Genomic DNA, 24,960 nt, shown 5'->3' with positions numbered 1-24,960 from the left:
GTACCCTGCTCTAAACTGGTCTCACGAACAAATGTGGAAGGTGATGCAGGCTTGTGTGATCATGCACAACATGATAATCGAGGATGACCGCAAGAATCAGGTTAGGAGACATGTTGATCCATATGAGTGTTAGGGCCCTCTTGCGGAGGTTGATCATGAGGTGCCTGCAGATTTTGCTGATTTCCTTGCCATGCATGCAGAGATCCGTGACAACAATGTTCACGAGCAACTTCAAAATGATCTCGTTGACCATATGTAGAGGGTCAAAGGATTATCAGTAAATGCTGCGGCGCCTTAATCTAGCCTCACTTATTATATTTGTTTAGTTGTTTTATTGTTTGTTGTATTTTAATTTGAAAACGACTTGGGCAAACATAATTATTTATATGCTATTTTAATAAAATGGTTGTGTTTTCGAAAACCTATAAAAAAAATTTAGGTCCGCGTTTGGGGGACGCGGCTGGGAGCGACGTCCTCCAAACACGACACGAAGAAAACGCGTCTCCAAAAATAAATCCGGGGCTGTTTAGGGAGGTGGCTGGAGATGCTCTTAAATGCCGATCGTTCCTGGAGAACTGCTAGACGTCGTTCGATCAGGCTGAGGAGGATAATGCCAGGTAATAAAGATATGCTTCCTGCTTGCATTAGAGGAGAGGATGGAAAATGAGTAACCTCAGGGAGGAGGAAATTATGGACACTTCGCACCGTAGAATTGTGTCCATTATACTAGTATTATCCAGTATCGTAAATTACAATGCTCCCCTCACTTTGGACCTTTTGGACATCTCACGGTGCATATATACCAGTCTCGCAGTAGTTTTTCCCTGTGCCGTAATGCATTTTTCTACACCCGCACGAGGTAGTATCTAGAAACCTAGAAGCCATGGGGAAGAGGAAGTCGGCGAGCTCCAAAGCGGCGCCACGGAAGAAGATGGAGAAGCTAGAAACGACCTTCTGCTGCCCGTTCTGCAGCCACGCCGCCGCCGTCGAGTGCGTCATCGACCTGGAGCAGGAGATTGCCACGGCGTCGTGCTACGTCTGCCAGGAGAGCTACTCCACCGTGCCCGACACGCTCACCGAGCCCATCGACGTCTACAGCGAGTGGATCGACGAGTGCGAGCGCGTTAACGAGGGCGTGCCTCGTCGCCGCCGGCCCGTGGTCTGTAAGCGTTCCGCTGTTCCTGCGCAACCAATGTGTGGCGGGCTGGCGGCGGCCGGCGGGCCAGAATAGGTTAGCTTAGCAATGCAAGGAGAACGACGTACGCGTCCGTGCAAACGGTTGATGCTGAACTATGTACGTCTTGGTTGTTCCGCCGAAATTGCATGGCAAGTGTACCGATATGTACTAGCTAATCTTTTGCGATGTTTGTTAGGGCATGTACTATGCTGGAGAAGGCAGCCTTCCCTTATGCGTTCCACCTCAGCAAGAGAAAGCAAAGCAAACAACTCATACAACGCTTTATTGCTAAGAGTTATCCCTAACACTTTAAATGCTTGCGGAAAATTAGGGATCAATAATAAATATTATTTGTGCAGACTATGGTGTGTTTACGTGTTAGTGTAATGTAAATCCTAGGTTTTATACACCGAGTACAAAAGAATCAAGAGGTTGAATATATTGAAAAAGAAGCTGCTTAATTTTATCTACACTGGAGTAGATACAGACGTATATGAAAGTACATGAAATAAAAATACAGTCGATCAACAAGTCATGGCTAAGGTGAATTTATTCATATCACCACTATTATATAAAAGGAACACATAAGAATTGTGTAGTATGTAAAAGATATACATAATAATTGTGTAGTAAAACTGACTCAAAGTATTGAAAAATAAATATTATATTTTGCCAAAACAATCCCAGATATTCTCGACTAAATCGGACTTGAGTTGAGTATGTGTCTCCCGGTCACGAATGGTGGCACTTCTTCGCAGGACATCTTCAAAGACCAGGATGAGCACCCTGCACTACTTCAGGTGGTAGAACAGATGATATCTCTGGGTTGCGATTCAAGTCCAACGGGGTGTTAAACGGTTTCCGTTCATCCTCAACTATCATATTATGAAGTATGACACATGCTTGCATTATGGATCCAATGGCTGCACGTTTCCAAAATTTCGCCGGACGATTTACAATGCTAAAACAAGATTGGAGTGCTGCAAATGCTCGCTCGACATCCTTCCTTGCCCCTTCTTGGTGCTTTGCAAACAATTTGGTCTTATCATTCTGAGGAAGCGGTATTGACTTCACAAAGGTAGCCCATTCCGAATATATGTCGTCGGCAAGGTAATATCCTGTGTCATATTGCCTCCCATTGACATTGTATTGAACCCTAGGAAATTTTTGCATGCCTCCCAAGTATCCTTATGCAGAAAAGGGCCATGGTCTTTCTCATACTTGATTTGGACCTTTTTCATCAAATCAGCTTCACTCTGTCAACTAGAATATACCTGACTTATCTCTATGTAAACAGCGTGAAAATCATTTACAATTTTGTTTACTCGATGCCAACGGCTCATGCATTGCTTCATTTGCCTTTTTCGAGTGGTGTCAGACGTGTTGCTATTGTACTCTTTTAGATCATTCAATGTTATAATAACAAGACAGAGCTATGAGAAAAATAAATCATCAAGATTTGAAGTGATAAACAATCCAGTACCCTTTTAGATCATTGTTGACAAGAACTACACATTCTAATAAACTGTGGAAATCTGGCCAGCCTTCTCTTTCAAATTGACAAGGCATGGTTTCTCTTTGAAAATAGAGTTTTGTTGGATTTTCTCAGGAGGCATGACATTATTTACTATTCATGTTACTATCTACAAAGCTGCAGAAGAAACATCTAGGTACAAAATGAAACAGCACCAGGCTACTTAAATGTTAGATATCTCCCTTTAATTATAAGGTGCAGTTCTCTTAATTTAGTTATCATATGTATCAGCAGCAAATTCATGATTACTGCATGGTTCCTAGCACCTTCAGATCTCACGATTACTACATGATTGCTACCACCGTAATCCTCTTCAAGCTTTCCATTTAATCGTCCAGAGAACAATGGCCTGCCATTAGCAGATTAAAATATGAACTACAAAGAACACATCTGTCTTTGTCCTATCAAAAGATTTTTGGAGCAGTTGAGTAATAGCTGTACAAAATTAAGGCTTCAAAACTGTACGGACTACAGGTCTGCAGCAAAGGCAGCTAGCAGCGCATCACCAATCAACCAGGAATCCAGGATAATCAAGATAAACAAGAGAAGATTTATACATCGACTTACCAATCTGCTGGAGAAGGAAGATTGGGGCTACTAGCAGCAGCCCCATCCCACCAAACACATGAGGCGGAAGTGTCAGATCCAGCATAATCCGGTGGTGGGGGAGCATACACGGGAATTGGTGAGGGAGAAACACGACCACGAATGCCCAGAGACGAAGCTGCTTCATTCCGCGCCGGCGCCGGCCGACGAGACATGTCCAGAGCAGTGGTGGCTGTGATGGATTAGCGCTGGCGGCGGTAGGGTTTGTGGCTTCTCTTCCTCTGATTTGATGGGAATATATGCCATTGCGAGAGGAAATTTTAGCGTGGGGAGAAGAATAATTTGCGCGGGGAGGAAAATTATTCCGCGCGAACTAACGAGAATTAGCGCCCGGCGCACAGGATTTGAAAAACGGGAGGATAAGAGAAAGAAAGTCATACAACGTAGAGATATGCCTTCTCTTTCTTAACAAGAGAAGATCCCTTACGGAAGGCCACATCAGCAGATGTCCTACGTGGAGCTCTTAAGGGAAGGTTGATGTAGGAGCGTTGTACATGTCCTTAAGCTCGTCTACCCTCGTCCCCCTTTTTAGGCAAGTGTACTCATATGTACACATACACTATGTCGTTGACTCGTCGATGGTTTCTGCACCACGAACGCGCTGGCTCGCGGGTGTGGTAGAAACACGGAAGTGTAGGCTCGCGCTTTCCTCCGGCTTTTTATCCATCTTTAATTCCTCTCGTGCGCCTGCAGGACCGAAAAGAAGCGGGAGTGCGAAACAGCAAGGGCTGTACTAGTAAGGGTGTGTTTGGTAGCCCGGCCGAGCTCAGATAATCTCGCCTCAGCTTAGCTCAACTAGCCTCCTCCTCGCCTCAAGCCTGCCTCTCCCGGTGTCGTCCCGGCCTTTCTCCTCGCCCTAGCATCGTCCCGTCCTTCCTCCTTGCCCCGACATCTTCCCCGACCTTCCTCGCGAGTGCGGCGGCACCCTGGACCACCAATCTCCGCCTCGACCACCCAACAACTTCTCTGCCGGACCCGACCACCGAGCACAGAGCTCCGCCTAGACCATCGAGTTCCGCCACCACGGCCTCCACTAGCCCACCCCGTCCCGCAGACTCGTGCCGTGGAGCTTTTTTGTCCGATCAACTCTTGACTAGCCATACGCCATCGCCGGGCACGAACACTAGCCGGAATGGAGGCCGCCCTTTGTTTTAATCGGGATCTGAGGACCCGATTGATTTTTTCGTTTTCTATTCGAGGGTCTGTCTGTAATTTTTGGACCTCTCTATTATTTATAGTCCTTGGGCCAGTCTCTACCCATACGTGGCTACCAAACAAAGGATGAGTTCAGCTTTCTGAAACGTCTCAAACGTATCTATAATTTCTTATGTTCCATGCTACTTTTATGATGATACTCACATGTTTTATACACACTTTATATCATTATTATGCATTTTCCGGCACTAACCTATTGACGAGATGCCGAAGTGCTAGTTCCTGTTTTGTGCTGTTTTTGGTTTCAGAAATCCTACAAAGGAAATATTCTCGGAATCGGACGAAATCAACGCCCAATATCTTATTTTTCCCGGAAGCTTCCAGAGCACCGAAGAGGGGCCAGAGGGGAGCCAGGGGGGCCCCACCCCACAAGGCGGCGCGGCCAAGGGGGCCCCCCTATGGTCTGGTGGCCCCAGGGCCCTTCCGACTCCGCCTCTTCGCCTATTTAAGCCTTCGTGACCTAAAACTTCGATACGAATAAGCCACGATACGAGAAAAGTTCCAGAGCCGCCGCCATTGCGAAGCCAAGATTCGGGGGACAGAAGTCTCTGTTCCGGCACGCCGCCGGGACGGGGAAGTGCCCCCGGAGTCATCTCCATCGACACCACCGCCATCTTCTACGACGCTGCTGTCTCCTATGATGAGGAGGGAGTAGTTCTCCCCCGGGGCTGAGGGCTCTACCGTAGCTATGTGGTTCATCTCTCTCTTTGTGATCTAGTTGAATATCATCTATGTGCTACTCTAGTGATGTTATTAAAGTAGTCTATTCCTCCTCCATGATGTAATGTTGACAGTTGTGTGCATCATGTAGTACTTGGTATAAGCTATGATTGTGATCTCTTGTAGATTATGAAGTTAACTATTACTATGACAGTATTGATGCGATCTATTCCCCCTTTCATAGCCTGATGGTGACAGTGTGCATGCTATGTTAGTACTCGGTATAATTGCAATGGTCTATCATGCACTCTAAAGGTTACTTAAATATGAACTCCGAATGTTGTGGAGCTTGTTTACTCCGACTTGAGGGAGCTCTTGTAGCCCTACACAATGAATGGTGTTTGTTATCCAACAAGAGAGTGTAGAGTAGTTTCAGTTATGTGATCAATGTTGAGAGTGTCCACTAGTGAAAGTAGGATCCCTAGGCCTTCTTTCCAAATATTGAATCTCCGTTTATTCACTGTTCTGTTGCATGTTTACTTGCTGCCATATTTTATTCAGATTGCTATTACCGCTCATATACATCAATATCACTTGCATTTTACTATCTCTTCGCCGAACTAGTGCACCTATACATCTGACAAGTGTATTAGGTGTGTTGGGGACACAAGAGACTTCTTGTATCGTAATTGCAGGGTTGCTTGAGAGGGATATCTTTGACCTCTACCTCCCTGAGTTCGATAAACCTTGGGTGATTCACTTAAGGGAAACTTGCTGCTGTTCTACAAACCTCTGCTCTTGGAGGCCCAACACTGTCTACATGAATAGAAGCGTGCGTAGACATCAAGCTATTTTCTGGCGCCGTTGCCGGGGAGGTAAGGTAAAAGGTATTCACATCCTCCGACTACTAAGCTATTTCCTAGCACTGTTGCCGGTGTGTGAGTGCTCGAAGCTATTTCCTTTAGATTCTGCAATTGCATCTTTTTGTTTCTTGTTTACACTAGTTAGACATAATGGAAAACAACAAAAAAATTAGAGATCTTTATGAACTTTATATTGAATTAGGACATGATGTGTTTGAAGAGAAAATTTAAAAACCAATGGAACTTTGTTTGCAAAATAGTTGTAGCAATGTTATTAGCATGAACTCTTTGAACATTATTATTGCTAATTCTATGGAAGAATTTAAGTTTGGGGAAGCTGGTTTTGATGAGCATGATATTTTTAGTCCCCCAAGCATGGAGGAGAAAATTTACTTTGACGATACTTTGCCTCCCATTTATGATGATTATAATGATAGTGGTATTTTGGTGCCACCTACTATGGAGGATAAAGTTTATTATGATTATACTATGCCTCCTATATTTGATGATGAGAATAATAATGATAGCTACTTTGTTGAATTTGCTCCCACTACAATTAATAAGAATAACTATGCTTATGTTGGGAGTAGTAATTATTTTATGCATGAGACTCATGATAAGAATGCTTTATGTGATAGTTATATTATTGAGTTTTCTCATGACACTACTGATAGTTATTATGAGAGAGGGAAACATGGTTATATGCATCTTAATAATATTAAGTTTCCCCTCTTTATGTTGAGAATCTTGAAGTTGCGCTTGTTTTGCTTTTCTATGCTTGTTGCATTATGCCTACAAAATTCCTTCCCATAGGAAGTGGGTTAGACTTAAATTTGTTTCATACTTGCTTTTTGATGTTCTCTTTTGCTTCAACTCTTATCTCTTGCGAGAGCATCATTGAAATTACTGAGCCCATCTTAATGGCTATAAAGAAAGCACTTCTTGGGAGATAACCCATGCTTTTATTTTACTACAGCAATTTTGTTTTATATTTGAGTCTTGGAAGTTGTTACTACTGTAGCAACCTCTTCTTATCTTTATTTTATTGCATTGTTGTGCCAAGTAAAGTCTTTGATAGTAAGGTTGATACTAGATTTGGATTACTCATGCGTAGAAACAAATTTCTTACTGTCACGAAATTGAGCAGCCCCTTCTGCAACCTTCTGTAGGTAACTCAGAAAAATCTGCCAATTTACGTGCGTGATCCTCAGATATGTACGCAACTTTCATTCAATTTGAGCTTTTTCATCTGAGCAAGCTAAGTGCCCCAGAAAAATTCGTCTTTACGGACTGTTCTGTTTTGACAGATTATGCCTTTTATTTCGCATTGCCTCTTTTGCTATGTTGGATAGATTTCTTTGTTCCATTAACTTTCAGTAGCTTTGTGCAATGTCCAGAAGTGTAAGAATGATTATGTCACCTCTGAATATATGAATTTTCGATTATGCACTAACCCTCTAATGAGTTTGTTTTGAGTTTGGTGTGGAGGAAGTTTTCAAGGGTCAAGAGAGGAGGATGATACAATATGATCAAGAAGAGTGAAAAGTCTAAGCTTGGGGATGCCCCGTGGTTCATCCCTGCATATTTCAAGAAGACTCAAGCATCTAAGCTTGGGGATGCCCAAGGCATCCCCTTCTTCATCGACAACTTATCAGGTCACCTCTAGTGAAACTATATTTTTATTCCGTCACATCTTATGTGCTTTACTTGTATGTTATTCGCATTCTCTGAATAAATTCATGCTTATGTTGGAGAGAGACACGCTCCGCTTTTTCATTTTAACACCTGTGTTCTTAGTTTCACTTTTAATGTTCATGGCGAAAGTAAAAAACTGCTTCGTTAATTGTTATATGGTTGGAAACAGAAAATGCTTCATGTGGTAATTGGTATAATGTCTTGAATAATTTGATACTTGGCAATTGTTGTGCTCATATAGATCATGTTCATAGGCGGACCCAGAAGAATTTTAAAGCCCGGGCAAACAGGCTTAGTGTTCTTATTTTTCGTTAAATACATATGAAATATGGGCAAAAATAGGCTTGCCGGCCGGCCGGAAGCCTGGGCGGCTGCCTGGGCAATAGAGATGGTAGATCCGCCTATGATCATGTTTAAGCTCTTGCATCATGTACTTTGCACCTATTAATGAAGAACTACATAGAGCTTGTTAAAATTTGGTTTGCATGATTAGTTTTTCTAGAGTCTAGATATTTTCTGGTTGAGGTGTTTGAACAACAAGGAGACAATGTAGAGTCTTATAATGTTTACAATATGTTATTATGTAAGTTTTGCTGTACCGTTTTATACTTGAGTTTGCTTCAAACAACCTTGCTAGCCTAAGCCTTGTATTGAGAGGAATTCTTCTCGTGCATCCAAATCCTTGAACCAAAAACTATGCCATTTGTGTCCACCATACCTACCTACTACATGGTATTTCTCTGCCATTCCAAAGTAAATTACTTGAGTGCTACCTTTAAAATTCTATCCTTTGTCTTTGCAATATATAGCTCATGGGAAAATAGCCTTAAAAACTATTGTGGTGAAGAATATGTAGCTATGTATCTTATTTCTTATAAGTTTCTCGTTGAGCGGTAACCATGTTTCTGGGGACGCCATCAACTATTACACCTTTGTTGAATATCATGTGAGTTGCTATGTATGTTCGTCTTGTCTGAAGTAAGGGCGATTTTCATGATCAAATGGTTTGAGTATGCATATTGTTAGAGAAGAACATTGAGCCGCTAACTAAAGCCATGAATCATGGTGGAAGTTTCAGTTTGGACAATTAATCCTCAATCTCTTATGAGAATATTATCTGTTGTTGAATGCTTATGCATTAAAGGGGAGTCCATTATCTGTTGTCTATGTTGTCCCGGTATGGATGTCTAAGTTTAGAATAATCAAAAACGAGAAATCAAATGCGATCTTTCTCCTTAGACCTTTGTACAGGCGGCATAGAGGTACCCCTTTGTGACACTTGGTTGAAACATATGTTATGCAATGATAATCCGTGTTAATCAAAGCTAATTAGGATAAGGTGTGAGCACTATTGGTAATCTATGCATGAGGCTTGCAATTTATAAGATGTCTTATACATAATACATATGATTTATTACTATCGTTGACAAAATTGTTTCTATGTTTTCAAAATGAAAAGCTCTAGCACAAAAATAGTAATCCATGCTTCCCTCTGCGAAGGGCCTATCTTTTACTTTATTGTTGAGTCAGTTTACCTACTTCTTTCTATTTTAGAAGCAAACACTTGTGTGAACTGTGTGCATTGATTCTTACATGTTCACCTATTGCACTTGTTATATTGCTTTATGATGACAACTATCCATGAGATATACATGTTACAAGTTGAAAGCAATTGCTGAAACTTAATCATCCTTTGTGTTGCTTCAGTGTCTTTACTTTGAATCTAGTGCTTTATGAGTTAACTCCTGTGCAAGTCTTATTGATGCTTGTCTTGAAAGTACTATTCATGAAAAGTCTTTGCTATATGGTTCAGTTGTTTAGTCATTATCTTTACCATTGCTTTGAATCACTTCATTCATCTCATATGCTTTACAATAGTATGATCAAGATTATGTTAGTAGCATGTCACTTCAGAAATTATTCTTGTTATCGTTTACCTACTCGAGGGCGAGTAGGAACTAAGCTTGGGGATTCTTGATACGTATCTATAATTTCTTATGTTCCATGCTACTTTTATGATGATACTCACATGTTTTATACACACTTTATGTCATTATTATGCATTTTCCGGCACTAACCTATTGACGAGATGACGAAGTGCCAGTTCCTGTTTTGTAGCATGGAAGGAAATATTCTCGGAATCGGACGAAATCAACGCCTGACATAGGCATCCCAAATGGGCCTGCCAAAGATAGTACCCGGGGTTTAATGAAGGCCCACTACCCGAAGAATAAGAAGGTTCGAGAGCCCAAGATATATTAAGGAAAGTAGAATTGTAATAGGAAGTGTTGTTTGTAATCCGGCGGGATGAGTTAGAAACCGTCCCGACTCGTAACTTGTACAAAACGAAACCCTCGGCTCCACCTCTTATATAAAGGGGGAGTCGAGGGACGAGGAGATCATCGAATCATTGTTTACAAACCCTAGTTTTTATAATCGTCGAGTACTTTTCGGCTGAAACCTTCGAGATCTACTTGCCCTCTACTTCTAACTAAACCCTAGCCTATAATCCATAGGCATTGACAAGTTAATCCTTTGTCAATTGGCGCCGTCTGTGGGAATTAGAGGCGTAAGGATCCGATCTCGATGGCACGTTCAAGATCTTCGACATCGTCAACCGGAAGCAACACTATGGATCGAGGTAAACAGATCGCTGCCGGTCTTGTCGATTTTGTTCCTCACCCACCCTCCCGTTTGGATGCATATGCGTATCTGGCGGAGCCCATGGAGATGACGTTCGGAAGGTTTCACTTTCGCGTCGAGAAGGAAGGATCGTATCGTGTCGAAATTCCGATTTCGTCGGGATCGTCGGCGGTCGATTCCGATTTTTCAAGCTATGCATCGTCAACCGAGTCGAAGAAGAAACTTCGGCAACACGTTACGTCAGCATCGGAGCAAGAGAGAAACTCGCCAAGATCTTCGACGACACATCGTTTGAGTCATCTCGCGGACTCATATATAAGCGATGGCTCAAGCGATGTCGACGGCTACGACTTCATCGACAAATCCATCACGATGGGCAAGGTCTTCATAAATCTCAACAATGACGTCACCAAACCCAACATAGATCTGAGTACAAAATATCATCAGATTTATGCTATCGAAAATCAAGAAGAAACATCGGAGGCTTTCGACGATTTGGGTAATCCATATGTCGATCCCTCAGATCTAAGGAGAGGTATGGGCACTAAATATGACGGGCCCACACCACGTGTCGAGTTCAACTTCCGCAAGCAGCCTCGGGATAGAGCTGCAAAAGCCCTAGATGGTTCGGAGCCAATGACGACAATAGCTACAGCTCAAGAACCGCAAGCTTATCAATATAGGCTCGCACGCACCGCCGTGAGAAATAGAAAAACAGATGACTGAGTTGAACAGAGAAAGGAGGCAGCTTCGCATCCAGCAGAGAAGGGCAGATCTAAGTCGACAATCTAGAGTTTCGGATGATAGCCACAGGGAGGCTCTGAACGAGAGGAAGATCAAGGTTACAACACATACCCGAAGCGTAAAGAGAGCACTTGGTTCAAAACCTCGACATGTCCTTTATGTCGATAGATACAAGAGGAAATATTATCCCTAAGACACCGTAGCAGTGGTATATGGCGACACAAGCTTACATCCTCGCATCTAGGCCACCCCCAGGAGATCCAAGGGAAACATTATACAATATGGCGTTAGCAGGGGTTGGAGCTATGGGGACAGCGTTTGTATCAACGCCTCCCGAAGGAGCGGCAAGGCAAAATAGTCCACGACCTGCGGCAGCAGAACGGCGGCAGTTCTCGAAGGACCAAGCGGAGCAAGAGACACAGGAGCACAAGCAAGGGTCGATAGAGCGAGGCAAAGCGTAAGGGATCATCGGCAATCCCCGAGCTTAACGACCGAGGCTATGTGCGGCCTGCCGTGCTTCACAAGGAGAGTACGAAAACTCGAGTCCCGTCGGGATTTAAGTTGCCTCGATCACTTCAAAAAATTCGACGGCCTGCAAGATCCGGAGGATCGGCTAATTGATTACCTCGAGACGGTAAAGTTAACTCGGAGGAACTAGAGCAACAGCCATGCAAAGTATTCAGGTGCACTTAAGTGGAGCCGCACGATCTTGGATCAAAAACTTCCGCCAGGATCTATCGACGACTTGGGAAAGTTTCGAGGACGTATTCGTCAAAAACTTCAGTGTCCACGTGCAAAAAACCTGCGTCGTTAGAAGAGCTGAGAGCGTGTCGACAAAAGCCAGATGAGTCAATGAGAAAATACATCCAAAGGTGGAACATCATAAAAAACTCGGCAGAAAATATATCTGACGAGAGAGCAATAGATGCGTTTGTCGCAGGAATTAGGCGCGTAGATTTTGTCGAGGACTTGGGAAGGACCAATCCAAAGACAGTATCCGCGTTGATGGAGATAGCAAATAGATGGGCAGATGGAGAAGACGTTGTCCACAATAAACGACACAGGTCGCCAGAGGAGGACCGTGGTCGAAATTATCAATCGAGGCGACGATTTCCTCGGCAGTATCCGAATTATGACGCCCCATGGCAAATTTCGGCAGATTTCGGGCAAACACAGGAGGAAACAACAGAGATGATTATCGGAGAAGCAATGAGCAGCGAAGTGATAATAGGGACGACTCCCGCAACGTACAAAATAGTGGGCCAAGGTTTTCAAGACCTTTCGTGTCCCCCGAAGAAATGCTGAACGGACCGTGCCGTATGCACTTTTTCCTCGACGACGAACGGGAAAAGACAGTCGTGGCACTTGCGTAAAGACCGTCGAAATTTTCGAGCAATGTTCGGATGCGCAGAAACGCTCACGCTCGAGCAAGCACAGAGAAATCCTCGGGAGCCCAGGAGCGAAGTTCACCTACCGCCACCTCCCGCGATTACGCACGACAATCGGCATCAGCTCGGAATAGCGGCAGCACCTCCACCACCACCTTATGTCGATCCTAACTCAAACGGGGCGGTGTCGATGATTCGTAAGGGAAGGCCGTCCAACAAAACTCAAAAAGTAATCTCGAGACAGGTGTTCATGGCGAGAAAATGCCTCCACCAACAGCTTGAGTACCTCAATTGGTCGTGGCAAGACATCGGCTTCACCATAGCGGATCATCCGCAGCAAGTTCCTCGACCAGTGGCAACAAGCACTTATTCTCACGGCAGCTATTGCGGGATTTGATGTTTCTCGAGTATTCATAGATGGTGGCAGCAGCTTAAACCTTATGTATGCAGTATACATTGAGGAAGATGAACATATCCTTAGCAAACTTGAAGCCAACGGACACAAGGTTCCACGGCATCACACCGGAGAAACCAAGTTACCCATTGGGGAAGATCAACCTCGACGTTCGCTTTGGAACCCGAGAAAATTATAGAATCGAGAAACCGGAGTTTGAAGTCGTGGATTTTCCATCGCAGTACCACGCTTTGTTGGGACGACCAGCATATGCTAGATTTATGGCAGTACCACACTATACATACCTGTTGTGGAGACTGCCCGGACCCAAGGGACCAATCACAGTCAAAGGAAGCTTCGCCTTAGCTGATAAGTGCGACAAGGATTTCCATCGGTTATCAGAAACTTTCGGGATGCAAGCTGAGTATTTGGCGTCGAAAAGTATGACTGATTACGACGTACTGCCCGACGTTGGAAGGCCAAATAAAGAATCAACTTTCAATACAGAGAAAAATTCTAAGGAGGTGCGGATTCACCCGACGGACCCGAAAAAGACGACATCTATTGCAAACAACATGGATATCGCATAGGAAAGCACGCTCGTCGAGTTCCTCCGTGAGAACCGGAAAATCTTCGCATGGTGTCCAGCCGACATGCCAGAGTACCTGTGGAACTTGCCGAGCACCACCTAAATTTGGATCCATCAACGAGACCAATCAAACAACCTTTGCGGCGTTTTCGGAACCAAACCGCAAAGCTATGCCGTCGGAAATCAATCGACTACAAGAAGCTGGTTTTATCAAAGAGATATTCACGAAGCCACATGGGTAGCAAATCCCGTGATGGTGCCAAAGAAAAACACTAAGGTCCTTCGCATGTGCGTCGACTTTACGTGTCTCAACAAACATTGTCCAAAGGATCACTTTCCCCTCCCGAGGATCGATCAAATTATCGATTCCACGGCTGGATGCGAACGTCTTTCCTTTCTGGGACGCGTATTCGGTTATAACCAGATCAGGTTGAAAGAAGAAGATGAAGTAAAGACTGCGTTCATTACACCTTATGGCGTGTTTTGTTACGTAACAATGCCCTTTGGTCTAAAAAACGCGGGAGCAACATATCAGAGGATGATGCAGAAGTGCTTGGCGACACAGATTGGGAAAAACGTGCAAGTATACATCGACGACGTCGTCATAACATCAAAAGAAGGAACAACACTGATCGAGGACCTCAAGGAAACGTTCGACAACCTCAACAAATTCTGCCTGAAGTTGAACCCGACGAAGTGTTCCTTTGGTGTCCCAGCGGGAGAACTCTTGGGGTTTCTAGTCTCAGCAAGAGGGATTGAAGCAAATCCCGATAAAATACAAGCTATTGTAACAATGAGAAAGCCAACAAAGTTGAAAGAGATACAACAGCTAACGGGGCGAGTCGCAGCTTTGAGCAGATTCGTCGCCAGGCTAGGAGAAAAAGCGTTACCATTCTATGCTTTAATAAAGCAAGGAGAGAAATTCCAAGTGGAACGAAGAAGCCGACAGAGCCTTCGAAGATTTGAAGCGCAAAATCTCGACACCACCAATTTTGGTGGCGCCGAAGGAAAAGGAACCTCTCCTGCTATACATCGCAGCCACGCCCCAAGTGGTAAGCTCGGTGCTAGTTGTCGAAAGAGAAGAAGAAGGAAAACTCCACGGAGTACAGAGGCCAGTATACTTCGTCAGCGAAGTTTTATCACCATCAAAACAAAGGTACCCTCAGTACCAAAAGCTAGCATATGGAGTATTCACAACAGCACGAAAATTGCGCCACTATTTTTCGGCACACCCGATCATAGTGGTCAATGAGGCTCCTTTGTCAAATATACTGAACAATCCAGAAGCTACGGGTCGTGTCTCCCTTTGGGGAATAGAACTTTCCCCCGGGACATCACGTATGAAAAAAGAAAAGCAATCAAGTCGCAAGTTTTGCCGGACTTCATCGCGAGTGGATGGAGCTGCAAAACACAGACCCCTGACACTGTCGAGAACCTCGGACCATGAATTTCGACGGGTCCAAGAGAGTAGAAGGAGTTGGCGCAGGAGTAATACTTATATCACCTGAAGGCGACAAATTGAAGTATATCCTTCGGATGACGTTCCCTAACGCATCTAACAATGAAGCAGAATATGAAGCCCTCATACACGGGATGAAGATGGCAAAAGCATGCGGTGCAACTCGACTAAAAATCTTTGGCGACTCACAATTGGTGGCCCAGCAAGTTATGAACTAATGTGATGCAGTCAATGATAGCATGGTAGCATACAAGGAGGTGTACAATGAACTCGAGAAGCTATTTGATGGATGCGAGGTAAACCACATCAGTAGATTGAGCAACGATGAAGCCGACGTTCTCGCAAACATCGGGTCGCAGTGCCTCCCAGTCCCGCCAGGAGTGTTTTGGGAAGAAATATCGGAGAGATCTACAAAGCCAAAAAAGGTGCAGAAAAAAGAAAAACTTCGACACCCCTCACGTAAACCACGGAGGATGAAGAGGAACAAGAGCTTGTAATGATGGTACAGGTTCCTTGGATGCAAGCATATATATCATACATCCTCAGGAAAGAAATACCCGACGATCCAAGTTGAAGCAAGGCGAGTAATTCGACGGTCTAAAGCTTTCACGGTGATCAAAGGAGAACTGTACAAGCGAAGTATTTCAGAGCGTTTCGCAAAGGTGTGTAACACCCGAAGAAGGAAGAATAATTCCGAAGGATGTACACGAAGGAATATGCGGCCACCACGCAAGTAGTCGAGCCATCGCAGCCAAGGTTTTTCGGGCAGGATTCTACTGGTTGACAGCAATCGAGGACGCCAAAGAAATAGTAAGGACTTGCGATGCGTGTCAAAGGTTCGCCGCAAAACCTCACTCTCCAGCAGCAGAAACTAGCACCAATACCTTTGTCGTGGCCCTTTGCACAATGGGGACTCGATATGGTGGGAAAGTTACACAAATCATGGCCAGGAGGAAAGGAATACATGCTAGTAGCTGTCGACAAATTTACAAAGTGGATAGAAGCGAAGCCGATAAATTCGCCAGATGGAGCATCCGCAGTAAAATTCATAAAAGGCCTCGTCTTCAGATTCGGAGTGCCTCATAGCATCGTCACGGACAATGGCAGTAACTTTACATCCAACGAATTCAAAGATTACTGCAAAGAAGTGGGTATCAAGCTGCACTTTGCATCAGTTGCACATCCTCAAACCAACGGGCAGGTCGAGAAAGCCAATGGCATTATCTGCAATGGCATCAAGAAACGCCTGTTGGGACCACTAGAAAAAGCTCGACATACCTGGCCTCGAAGAACTACCAAGTGTGTTGTGGAGCATCCGAACAACACCAAATACAACGACACAAGAAACCCCGTTTTTTCCGGTCCATGGCGCGGAAGCGTACTACCAATAGAAATAGAGCACGACTCCCCGAGAGTCACAGCGTATAATGAAGAAGCTTCAAGGACAAGCATTGGAAGACGACGTAGACGCACTCGACGAAGCTCGAGACGAAGTATTATCAAGGGTCACCAAATATCAACAGGACTTGAAGAATTACCACAGTCGACGTTTGCGGCCAAGATCCTTTCAAGTGGGAGACTTAGTTCTTCGGCTCACGCAAAAAAGTCATGAAAAACTCGAGTCACCATGGCTTGGTCCCTATATCGTCACGGAAGTAATCGGAGGAGGAGCATACAGGATAAAGGACAAGAAGACGAGGGTGGAGGAGCAAAACCCCGGAACGTGGCGCAACTCAGGCGGTTCTACGCCTAGAGCTAAAATATAGTCCTTGTAAAACTTCAATGTACCGAAACGCCCACGAGTTTTCGGACGCACTCTTTTCCTTTTTCGGGGCACCGAGTGGGGCCGGGAAAGGTTTTTAATGAGGCGGGCTCGTGGTGCTGCAATATAATAAAGATAGTGGAGATATACTTCTTATTTTTCGACACGCTCGGGAGCTCAACGCCTAAGTCTCAAAATACATACAATATAGATTCACTGAAATATTTCGCCTTGGTACATTAATACCTCGCCAAATATAAAAATCGGAAGCCAGCAATCATAAATATAGTGTACACGTCAAAAATCTTAAAGTGCTCTGGTCTAAGAACCTCGCAATAAAAATATAGAACTTCGACATCAAAGATACTCGAAGATTGGCAATCCATCCAAGGGAAAAACAAGGATGTCTTATTACAACAGACAAGATAGATTTCAAGGAGGAAAAAAATAGTACAACCTTTGCCCAGTTAGGCTCGGGGGCTTCAACAATATAGAGGGCTTCGGCAATATACAATAAATTCCTTCGGAAATAAAAAAGGGGGAAATCAAAAAAGAGTGAGATACAAGGTTTCCAATATAATACAAGTCAGTTAAATCCCAAGATACTATCTACTGGACAAGCCTCTGGTTGTTTTATGTTCAAGCATAAGAACCCTTGATAAAGAACTCGAGTCCATCCGAAGAAGTTCATCTATCATCGATTCGGCCACGGGAGCTACCATATCATCGATTGAGTCAATATCATTTTTCCGACGCGTTTTCTTGGCCAGGCAACCAAAGCAACAATCTTCGTCAGGTCTAACTTTGGATAACGGATGTTTATCATAATCATGGCGAACCTCGCTCCAACAGAGAGTTGAGCCCGCACAAAGTTATGAATGCGGGGAGCATCTCTCGAATACCTCTAATAATTCAGGAAGAGTTTTTGGAACCTCGTTTCGAGGAAATAAATTCCTATAGACAAGGGTTAATGTCGCCGTGCAAAAACTGAGAAAGTCGCGCACTTGGCAAGCACGATCTTGGAACCTAACAATTTGTTGGGTTCGTTCGGGAGTGGCCCGTAACAAACAGCCATGATTAAGGGAAAGATTGACAAGAAGATTTGTTCTCTCACTCACTCTCCGATCTTCGGCAGCGAGAATCAAGAACCGAGCTCGTTAAAGCGACGGTGGCAAGAAATTGGAAGAAAGGCACAACAAAATAAAGAGAAGGCATCTTAAGATCGCAAAAACGTACCTAACATATCCGTGCTAGCTTCCAGCATTAGCTCAAGCATACTACTTTCTCGGTCGTGGCTCCCTTTGCTTCTAATACAGCAAGCATCCTTAGCAGCCATAGCTTCTTGGGCTTGTTGAAGAGCAAGTTTTTCTCGTTCGTATGCTTTCCGAGATTGTTCCATTATGGCCAAAGTTTGTTTCTTCATAGATTGAAGTTGTTGTCGAAGTTCTTGCAAATCTTCCGACAAATGTCTGCTTGATGAACTCTCGAGGGGATTATGGTCGACTAGTACTTTCTTCGTGAAGGAAGATGCAGGTGAAGCAGCGGCAGAACAAGGAGTGGTCGAGTAATTATCAAATATTAACTGGAAAAGAAAGGCCCAGGATCAATGATAAGCACGAAGAGGAATTTCATTACTTTCTAGAAAATTTACACGGATATTACAAAAGAAGTTCTCCAGAGGGACTAACAGAGTAATTGTCGCCAAGGCTAAAATGGCGACAAGAGCAAAAGAAACAGAGAAAGAAAAAACAAGGAGGCATGCAACTAGACCTCCGGCCTCGATGAGCTAGGAGTCGAAGCCGGCTTGATCCCGAGATATGCCAAGATCTTCTTCGTGTTGGGCTTGGCCGCCTTAATCGCCGACCTCCATCTCGATCGCTCTATCCGATCGGTGTCGCCAACTTTCATCCAATCAAGCGTCCGTTGGCTGTCGCAACCGGGGCAACGAGTGTTTTCGACAACGAACCTTCATATTTTCCCGACGCATCTTCAGTCCAAGGTCTTCTGATGAATTGAAAATCTTGGCAAGGGCAAGGAAAGTCGAAGGTTCCTCTTTCTTCGGGAAGAAGTTGGGGAACAACGCCGACAAACCTGCACTAGCATTTGCCACGCCCTCACGAATTTCGCGCCCATGAAACTCCAGAAGAGAAAGTGCGTCAAGAAGAGGGTCATTGACGGGATTATCCAGATCAAAATCCTGGTTTGTTTGGGCTGCCACACGAGACAAAACATTAGTCAAAAATCAAGAAACAGGAAGTACAATAAAATAGAAGGGATTGATAATATTACTCAGAGTACGTCGACTTTGCGACTTCAGACGCTTGAGGATCCCTTGCTCACGAGCAGCTTGTGCAGCTTTCTGCTCGTCTAAAGCAGATTCAGCATCTTTAAGCCTTTTCTGCAGTTCCTCGACACTAGCAGCCTTTGCTTTGGTATCATCAGCCTCGGCTTTAGCTTCGCTAGCGACAAGTTCGGCTTTCTCGCGAGCCGCCTCACTTTGCTCCAGTTTGTGAGCAAGTGCGTCGGCACGCTTATTGGCCCCTGCAAGTTTCTCTATCAAGATAACAAAGGGGGAGGAAAGATCAAAAAATCGCGACAAACAAACAGGAGCAAAATCCAGGAAGAACGGCAAATATAAAGGTTATTACCTTCGGTTCCGCCGGCATACTCGCGGTACCTAATAAATTGGGATCCGATGCGGATAAGATCTTTGATCATGGGCTGTCAAAGAAGAAGAACGCAGGAGAAAACATCGGCATTAAAAAAAGTGAGGGCCTAAAAGAGCAAAATAGAGGAAATATAGATATCGACAAACTTACATCATCCAAGAGCTGCGACGAAGAGCTGCTCAATTGAGGGGGAGGCTCAATGATCATTTCAACCCTTGCCCTTTTTGGTGAAGGGACAAGGGGGCTCGAAGGAGGAGTAGATGTGTCAACATTTTGTTGAGGAGGCGACGATTCTTCTCCTTCAACGAGGCTTCTCCGAAATAACTAAAGTATGTGACGTGCTCGTCCGAGGAGCCACGTCACGAGTTGGTACTTCTTCCTCGTCATCACTGCGAGTGAGGATCAATAGCATAAAAAGCAAGACAAGAAAAAACTTCGACTACAGAAATAAGGGGAAATCAAGGTAACTTACGAGCTGACGAGGGATTCAATATAAGGATCATAAGCTGCCTTCGGATGAGAAGGAACAACTTCTTCGGCTTTGGATGTGCCGGAATCTTCGGCATTACTCCTCTTCCTTTTCCTCTGTGGAGAAACGGCGGGAGGAGGAGATTGGACCGACGTAGTGTCTTCGGAAGATCCCGCAGATTTTCGAGAATCCACGGGATCATTCACAAAATATGGAGCTTCTTGATTGTCGTCAGTGATAATGCCCCTTTCTTCGACTTCTCCATCCTCAGGAAGAGGAGGAAGGGAAGCCATAGTAGGATGATTCTGCAGGAAAATAGCGGCAAAAGGAAAATAAGAGAGATATCAATACAATGAGATGCAGGGAAAATTCGGAACAAGATAAAAATTCGAGAAGACAAAATACCTCGGGGAGAGGATTGGTGGAGTCAGTATGGCTCCACGCGACAAGAGGAAGGAATAGGATCCCTCTTGCTCAGCGAGGTAATTCTTCGAATAAGCTTCTCCAAGTCCTTCATAGAAAGATCATTGGAGAGCCTATTGGCGTCATTGACACCAGAATACGTCCAAAGGGGATTTTTGCGAGCCTGAAGAGGCTGCACTCTAATCCTAAGAAAGTAGGCAGTGATTTGGACACCAGATAACTCTTTGCCTCGAGTATTTTGGAGCTGATGAATACGAGACATAAGAGCTTCTGTCGCCTTTTTCTCTTCTTCGGAAGCTTCAGCATCCCAGGAGTAGCGGCGTTGAATTTTTGCGTTTCCGTCAAAAGGGACTATGTTGTGTTCCACGGAATTGGCACTTTCTTCGTGTATATAGAGCCACCTTTTGCGCCATCCTTGGACAGAGTCAGGAAATTTGACGTCGAAATAATCAACGTCGGTTCGGACACAGATAACAACACCGCCTATGTTGTAGGTGGCGTTGTGAGCGCCATTGCGGCGGAGGTAGAAAATGCGTTTCCAAAGAGCCCAATTAGGAGTGACTCCAAGGAAGCATTCGCAAAGCGTGATAAAAATAGAAATATGAAGGATGGAATTGGGGGTCAGCTGGTGCAGCTGAATTCCATAGACAAAGAGAAGACCGCGGAGGAAATCGTGGATTGGGGTAGAAAGGCCGCGGATGAGATGATCAACGAAACTAACCCGGTACTCCATTGGAGGGTTGGGGTAGCTTTCTTCGCTGGGAAAGCGGATGGCGTCTTCCTTCTTCATCGGGCCAAGCCTCTTCGAGCATATTGACATCTTGGTTGGAGATTTTGGATCTCTCCCACTCAAGATCCTCGACGGCCATCTTGGATTCTGGAGTGCCGTGGCGGGTGAGTCGCGTGCGCGGTGGCATCAACAAGAACTGGAAAAGCAGTGTTCGTGCGTGCGGAAGATCAGAAAGAGTTGGGCGCAGGGGAGTTTTTGCAGAGGGGAGCAGATGTGCGGCGCAAGCGAAGGAGTGGACGGAGGTTGAAGAAAGGTTTATATAGGCTTCGGGAGGAGTAATGAACCGTCGGATGAAGAAATCGTGTGGTGAAAAGAGATCCGAGTAGATAAGAGGGTAAAAAGGTATTTTTACGGAGATGGAATGGAACAGGCGTTACCGAACGTGCGCCAGGAAAAGCGGAGGACGTGTGTCCCCCACTTGCACGACGTGTCAACGTGGTGGGAACAATGGACCCACAAGGCAGAAAAATCTCGACTATTAATAGAGCTGAAGAGAATTTGACAAAGGAAAATATGTCGACAGGAAAAATAAAAGGAGAATGGCGACAGGAGAAGTTATTTGAATACTTCGGGAGCCTTTGGTCGAGAAACAAGTTTTTGCCCAAATGCTCGGGGGCTACTTCGATAAAAGTAAAATTTCGACTATGGCAAATATAGAAATTGTGGGAGCCTACAACCAAGCACAAGTTCTTGGTTGTAGCCTCGGGGGCTACTCCCATCGGGAGCGCTGTTCGCGCACCCGAGATATAAAAAAGAAGAAGAAAGAAAAGAGAGAATATCGGGAAATAATGGCAATATAGCGACAAGGTGGACTAAAATGTTGAGCCTACAACCAAGCACAAGTTCTTGGCCGTAGCCTCGGGGGCTACTCCCATCGGGAACGCTGTTCGCGTGCCCGATGAAATTTAAAAAGGAAAAAGAAAGAAAGATAGAAAAGCAAGAGAGTATATTTCGAGTTATAATTAACTCTGCATATACTCCCATCGGGAGATTAATATAAGTCATATTTGACTCGATAAAATGTGCCATTCCAACAGCCGGAAAAGCACTCGACAATATATTCTCAGAACGCCAATGTTGCGATCAATTTCTGAATGCCGCAAATTTGCGAAGGTAAGACCCCGGATCCATTCTCGCCGGGCGTGGCATCGCCGAAGACCGCGCTCTGCTACTTTTATCCGTATCAACGGATACGAAGAAAAATCCTAACGGACGCGTTAGGTACTCGATAAATTTGACTCGGGACTCGACGGAATGGTAAGACCTTAAGCGGCACATGTCGAAGTTTGCACAAGTATCCCGAGATCATGTCCAGGGACGTGATCTTGAAGTAGGTTTTTGCGGATTGCCACTAGAGCAGTTAACTAGTACCTGATCCGTCAGATGAACTAGCCCCAACTACCAATATCCCTGTACAATATAGAAATTTATATAAAGAAATATAGAAAAGTTTAAATTGTCGAATAAGAATAAGCGATGGAGATTTTCCCCGATTCTACGATTCAAGCAAAATCTCGGGGGCTATCGACATAGGCATCCCAAATGGGCCTGCCAAAGATAGTACCCGGGGTTTAATGAAGGCCCACTACCCGAAGAATAAGAAGGTTCGAGAGCCCAAGATATATTAAGGAAAGTAGAATTGTAATAGGAAGTGTTGTTTGTAATCTGGCGGGATGAGTTAGAAACCGTCCCGGACTCTGTAACTTGTACAAAACGAAACCCTCGGCTCCACCTCTTATATAAAAGGGGAGTCGAGGGACGAGGAGATCATCGAATCATTGTTTACAAACCCTAGTTTTTATAATCGTCGAGTACTTTTCGGCTGAAACCTTCGAGATCTACTTGCCCTCTACTTCTAACTAAACCCTAGCCTATAATCCATAGGCATTGACAAGTTAATCCCTTGTCAACGCCCAATATCTTATTTTTCCCGGAAGCTTCCAGAGCACCGAAGAGGGGCCAGAGGGGAGCCAGGGGGCCCCACCCCACAAGGCGGCGCGGCCAAGGGGGGGCGCCCCCCTATGGTCTGGTGGCCCCAGGGCCCTTCCGACTCCGCCTCTTCGCCTATTTAAGCCTTCGTGACCTAAAACTCCGATACGAATAAGCCACGATACGAGAAAAGTTCCAGAGCCGCCGCCATCGCGAAGCCAAGATTCGGGGGACAGAAGTCTCTGTTCCGGCACGCCGCAGGGGACGGGGAAGTGCCCCCAGAGTCATCTCCATCGACACCACCGCCATCTTCATCGGCGCTGCTGTCTCCTATGATGAGGAGGGACTAGTTCTCCCCTGGGGCTGAGGGCTCTACCGTAGCTATGTGGTTCATCTCTCTCTTTGTGATCTAGTTGAATATCATCTATGTGCTACTCTAGTGATGTTATTAAAGTAGTCTATTCCTCCTCCATGATGTAATGTTGACGAGTGTGTGCATCATGTAGTACTTGGTATAAGCTATGATTGTGATCTCTTGTAGATTTTGAAGTTAACTATTACTATGATAGTATTGATGCGATCTATTCCCCCTTTCATAGCTCGACGGTGACCAGTGTGCATGCTATGTTAGTACTCGGTATAATTGCAATGGTCTATCATGCACTCTAAAGGTTACTTAAATATGAACTCCGAATGTTGTGGAGCTTGTTTACTCCGGCTTGAGGGAGCTCTTGTAGCCCTACACAATGAATGGTGTTTGTTATCCAACAAGAGAGTGTAGAGGAGTTTCAGTTATGTGATCAATGTTGAGAGTGTCCACTAGTGAAAATAGGATCCCTAGGCCTTGTTTCCAAATATCGAATCTCCGTTTATTTACTGTTCTGTTGCATGTTTACTTGCTGCCATATTTTATTCAGATTGCTATTACCGCTCATATACATCAATATCACTTGCATTTTACTATCTCTTCGCCGAACTAGTGCACCTATACATCTGACAAGTGTATTAGGTGTGTTGGGGACACAAGAGACTTCTTGTATCGTAATTGCAGGGTTGCTTGAGAGGGATATCTTTGACCTCTACCTCCCTGAGTTCGATAAACCTTGGGTGATTTACTTAAGGGAAACTTGCTGCTGTTCTACAAACCTCTGCTCTTGGGGAATAGAAGCGTGCGTAGACATCACTTTCCAACACATACGGGCTAACAAACACACCACAAAATCTGAGGCTAACTTATATGAGGTGAGATATCTCAAGTGGGAGAGTGAATTCCAAATGAACCGGGTCCGCTAGCTAGGCCCCAAAAGTCCATTTCTTTTCATTTCCCGCCATACTATCAATCACCATATATCTTAATTCCACCCTCTCTCTCCAACTCCGCCTCTTCAGCGCGCACGTGCTATGCAGACCAACAACATGCTCTCTTCAGCGGTGATCTTTGACATACAGGCACAACGTTTGCTTCACTCACGACCAGCGTCTGTTGCGGCGGATGTTGACGCAGAGCTCCTCCCACACCCGCTCGAAGGTCTGGAAGGCGAGCACGATGCTTTACGCGAAAGTCCCGACACCGCCATATGCACCTCCCCGGCGCAGAGCAGGCCACAGAGTGACAGAGGAGGTGGCAGTAGAGCAACTGCGCGAAGTCAGCGCCGAAGATCACGTCATCGAGGAGGTGGAGGTGGTGGTCGTCATCGCCATCAGTCCGCCCTTGATCGTGAACTACCGGCTGCAATAGATGAACTGCAACGCCTTTCCGTTCTCCATGGGGTACTTCCTCTCATCATCGTTAAGCAGTCGTTGCCTCAAGTTAGCCGTGCGTGTCGCAAAACCCGTTTCAGTCCAACGCGGCCTAATACAGACAGTTCACGTTACACATGGATCGTTGCGGACGCGCCGGATGGAAGACCTCCGTTAAGCAGGAAACCAATTGTTTGGGAGTACAAACCAA

The 24,960-nt window shown here is 44.9% G+C and overlaps 1 protein-coding gene across 1 annotated transcript; it reads left to right on the top strand.

Annotated features, from left to right (window-relative positions):
* Positions 1 to 883: 883 nt before the first annotated feature.
* LOC124648780 (transcription elongation factor 1 homolog) lies at positions 884 to 1,231 on the top strand. The gene has a single exon (XM_047188488.1). The coding sequence runs from the start codon at positions 884 to 886 to the stop codon at positions 1,229 to 1,231; it is 348 nt and encodes a 115-aa protein (XP_047044444.1).
* The last annotated feature ends 23,729 nt before the right edge of the window (positions 1,232 to 24,960 follow it).

This window comes from Lolium rigidum, chromosome 4 (genome assembly GCF_022539505.1).
Source record: "Lolium rigidum isolate FL_2022 chromosome 4, APGP_CSIRO_Lrig_0.1, whole genome shotgun sequence".
In the NCBI taxonomy this organism is placed as follows: Eukaryota; Viridiplantae; Streptophyta; class Magnoliopsida; order Poales; family Poaceae; genus Lolium; species Lolium rigidum.
The sequence above is the reverse complement of the archived record's forward strand: the minus strand, read 5'-3'. Positions and strand labels throughout refer to the sequence as shown.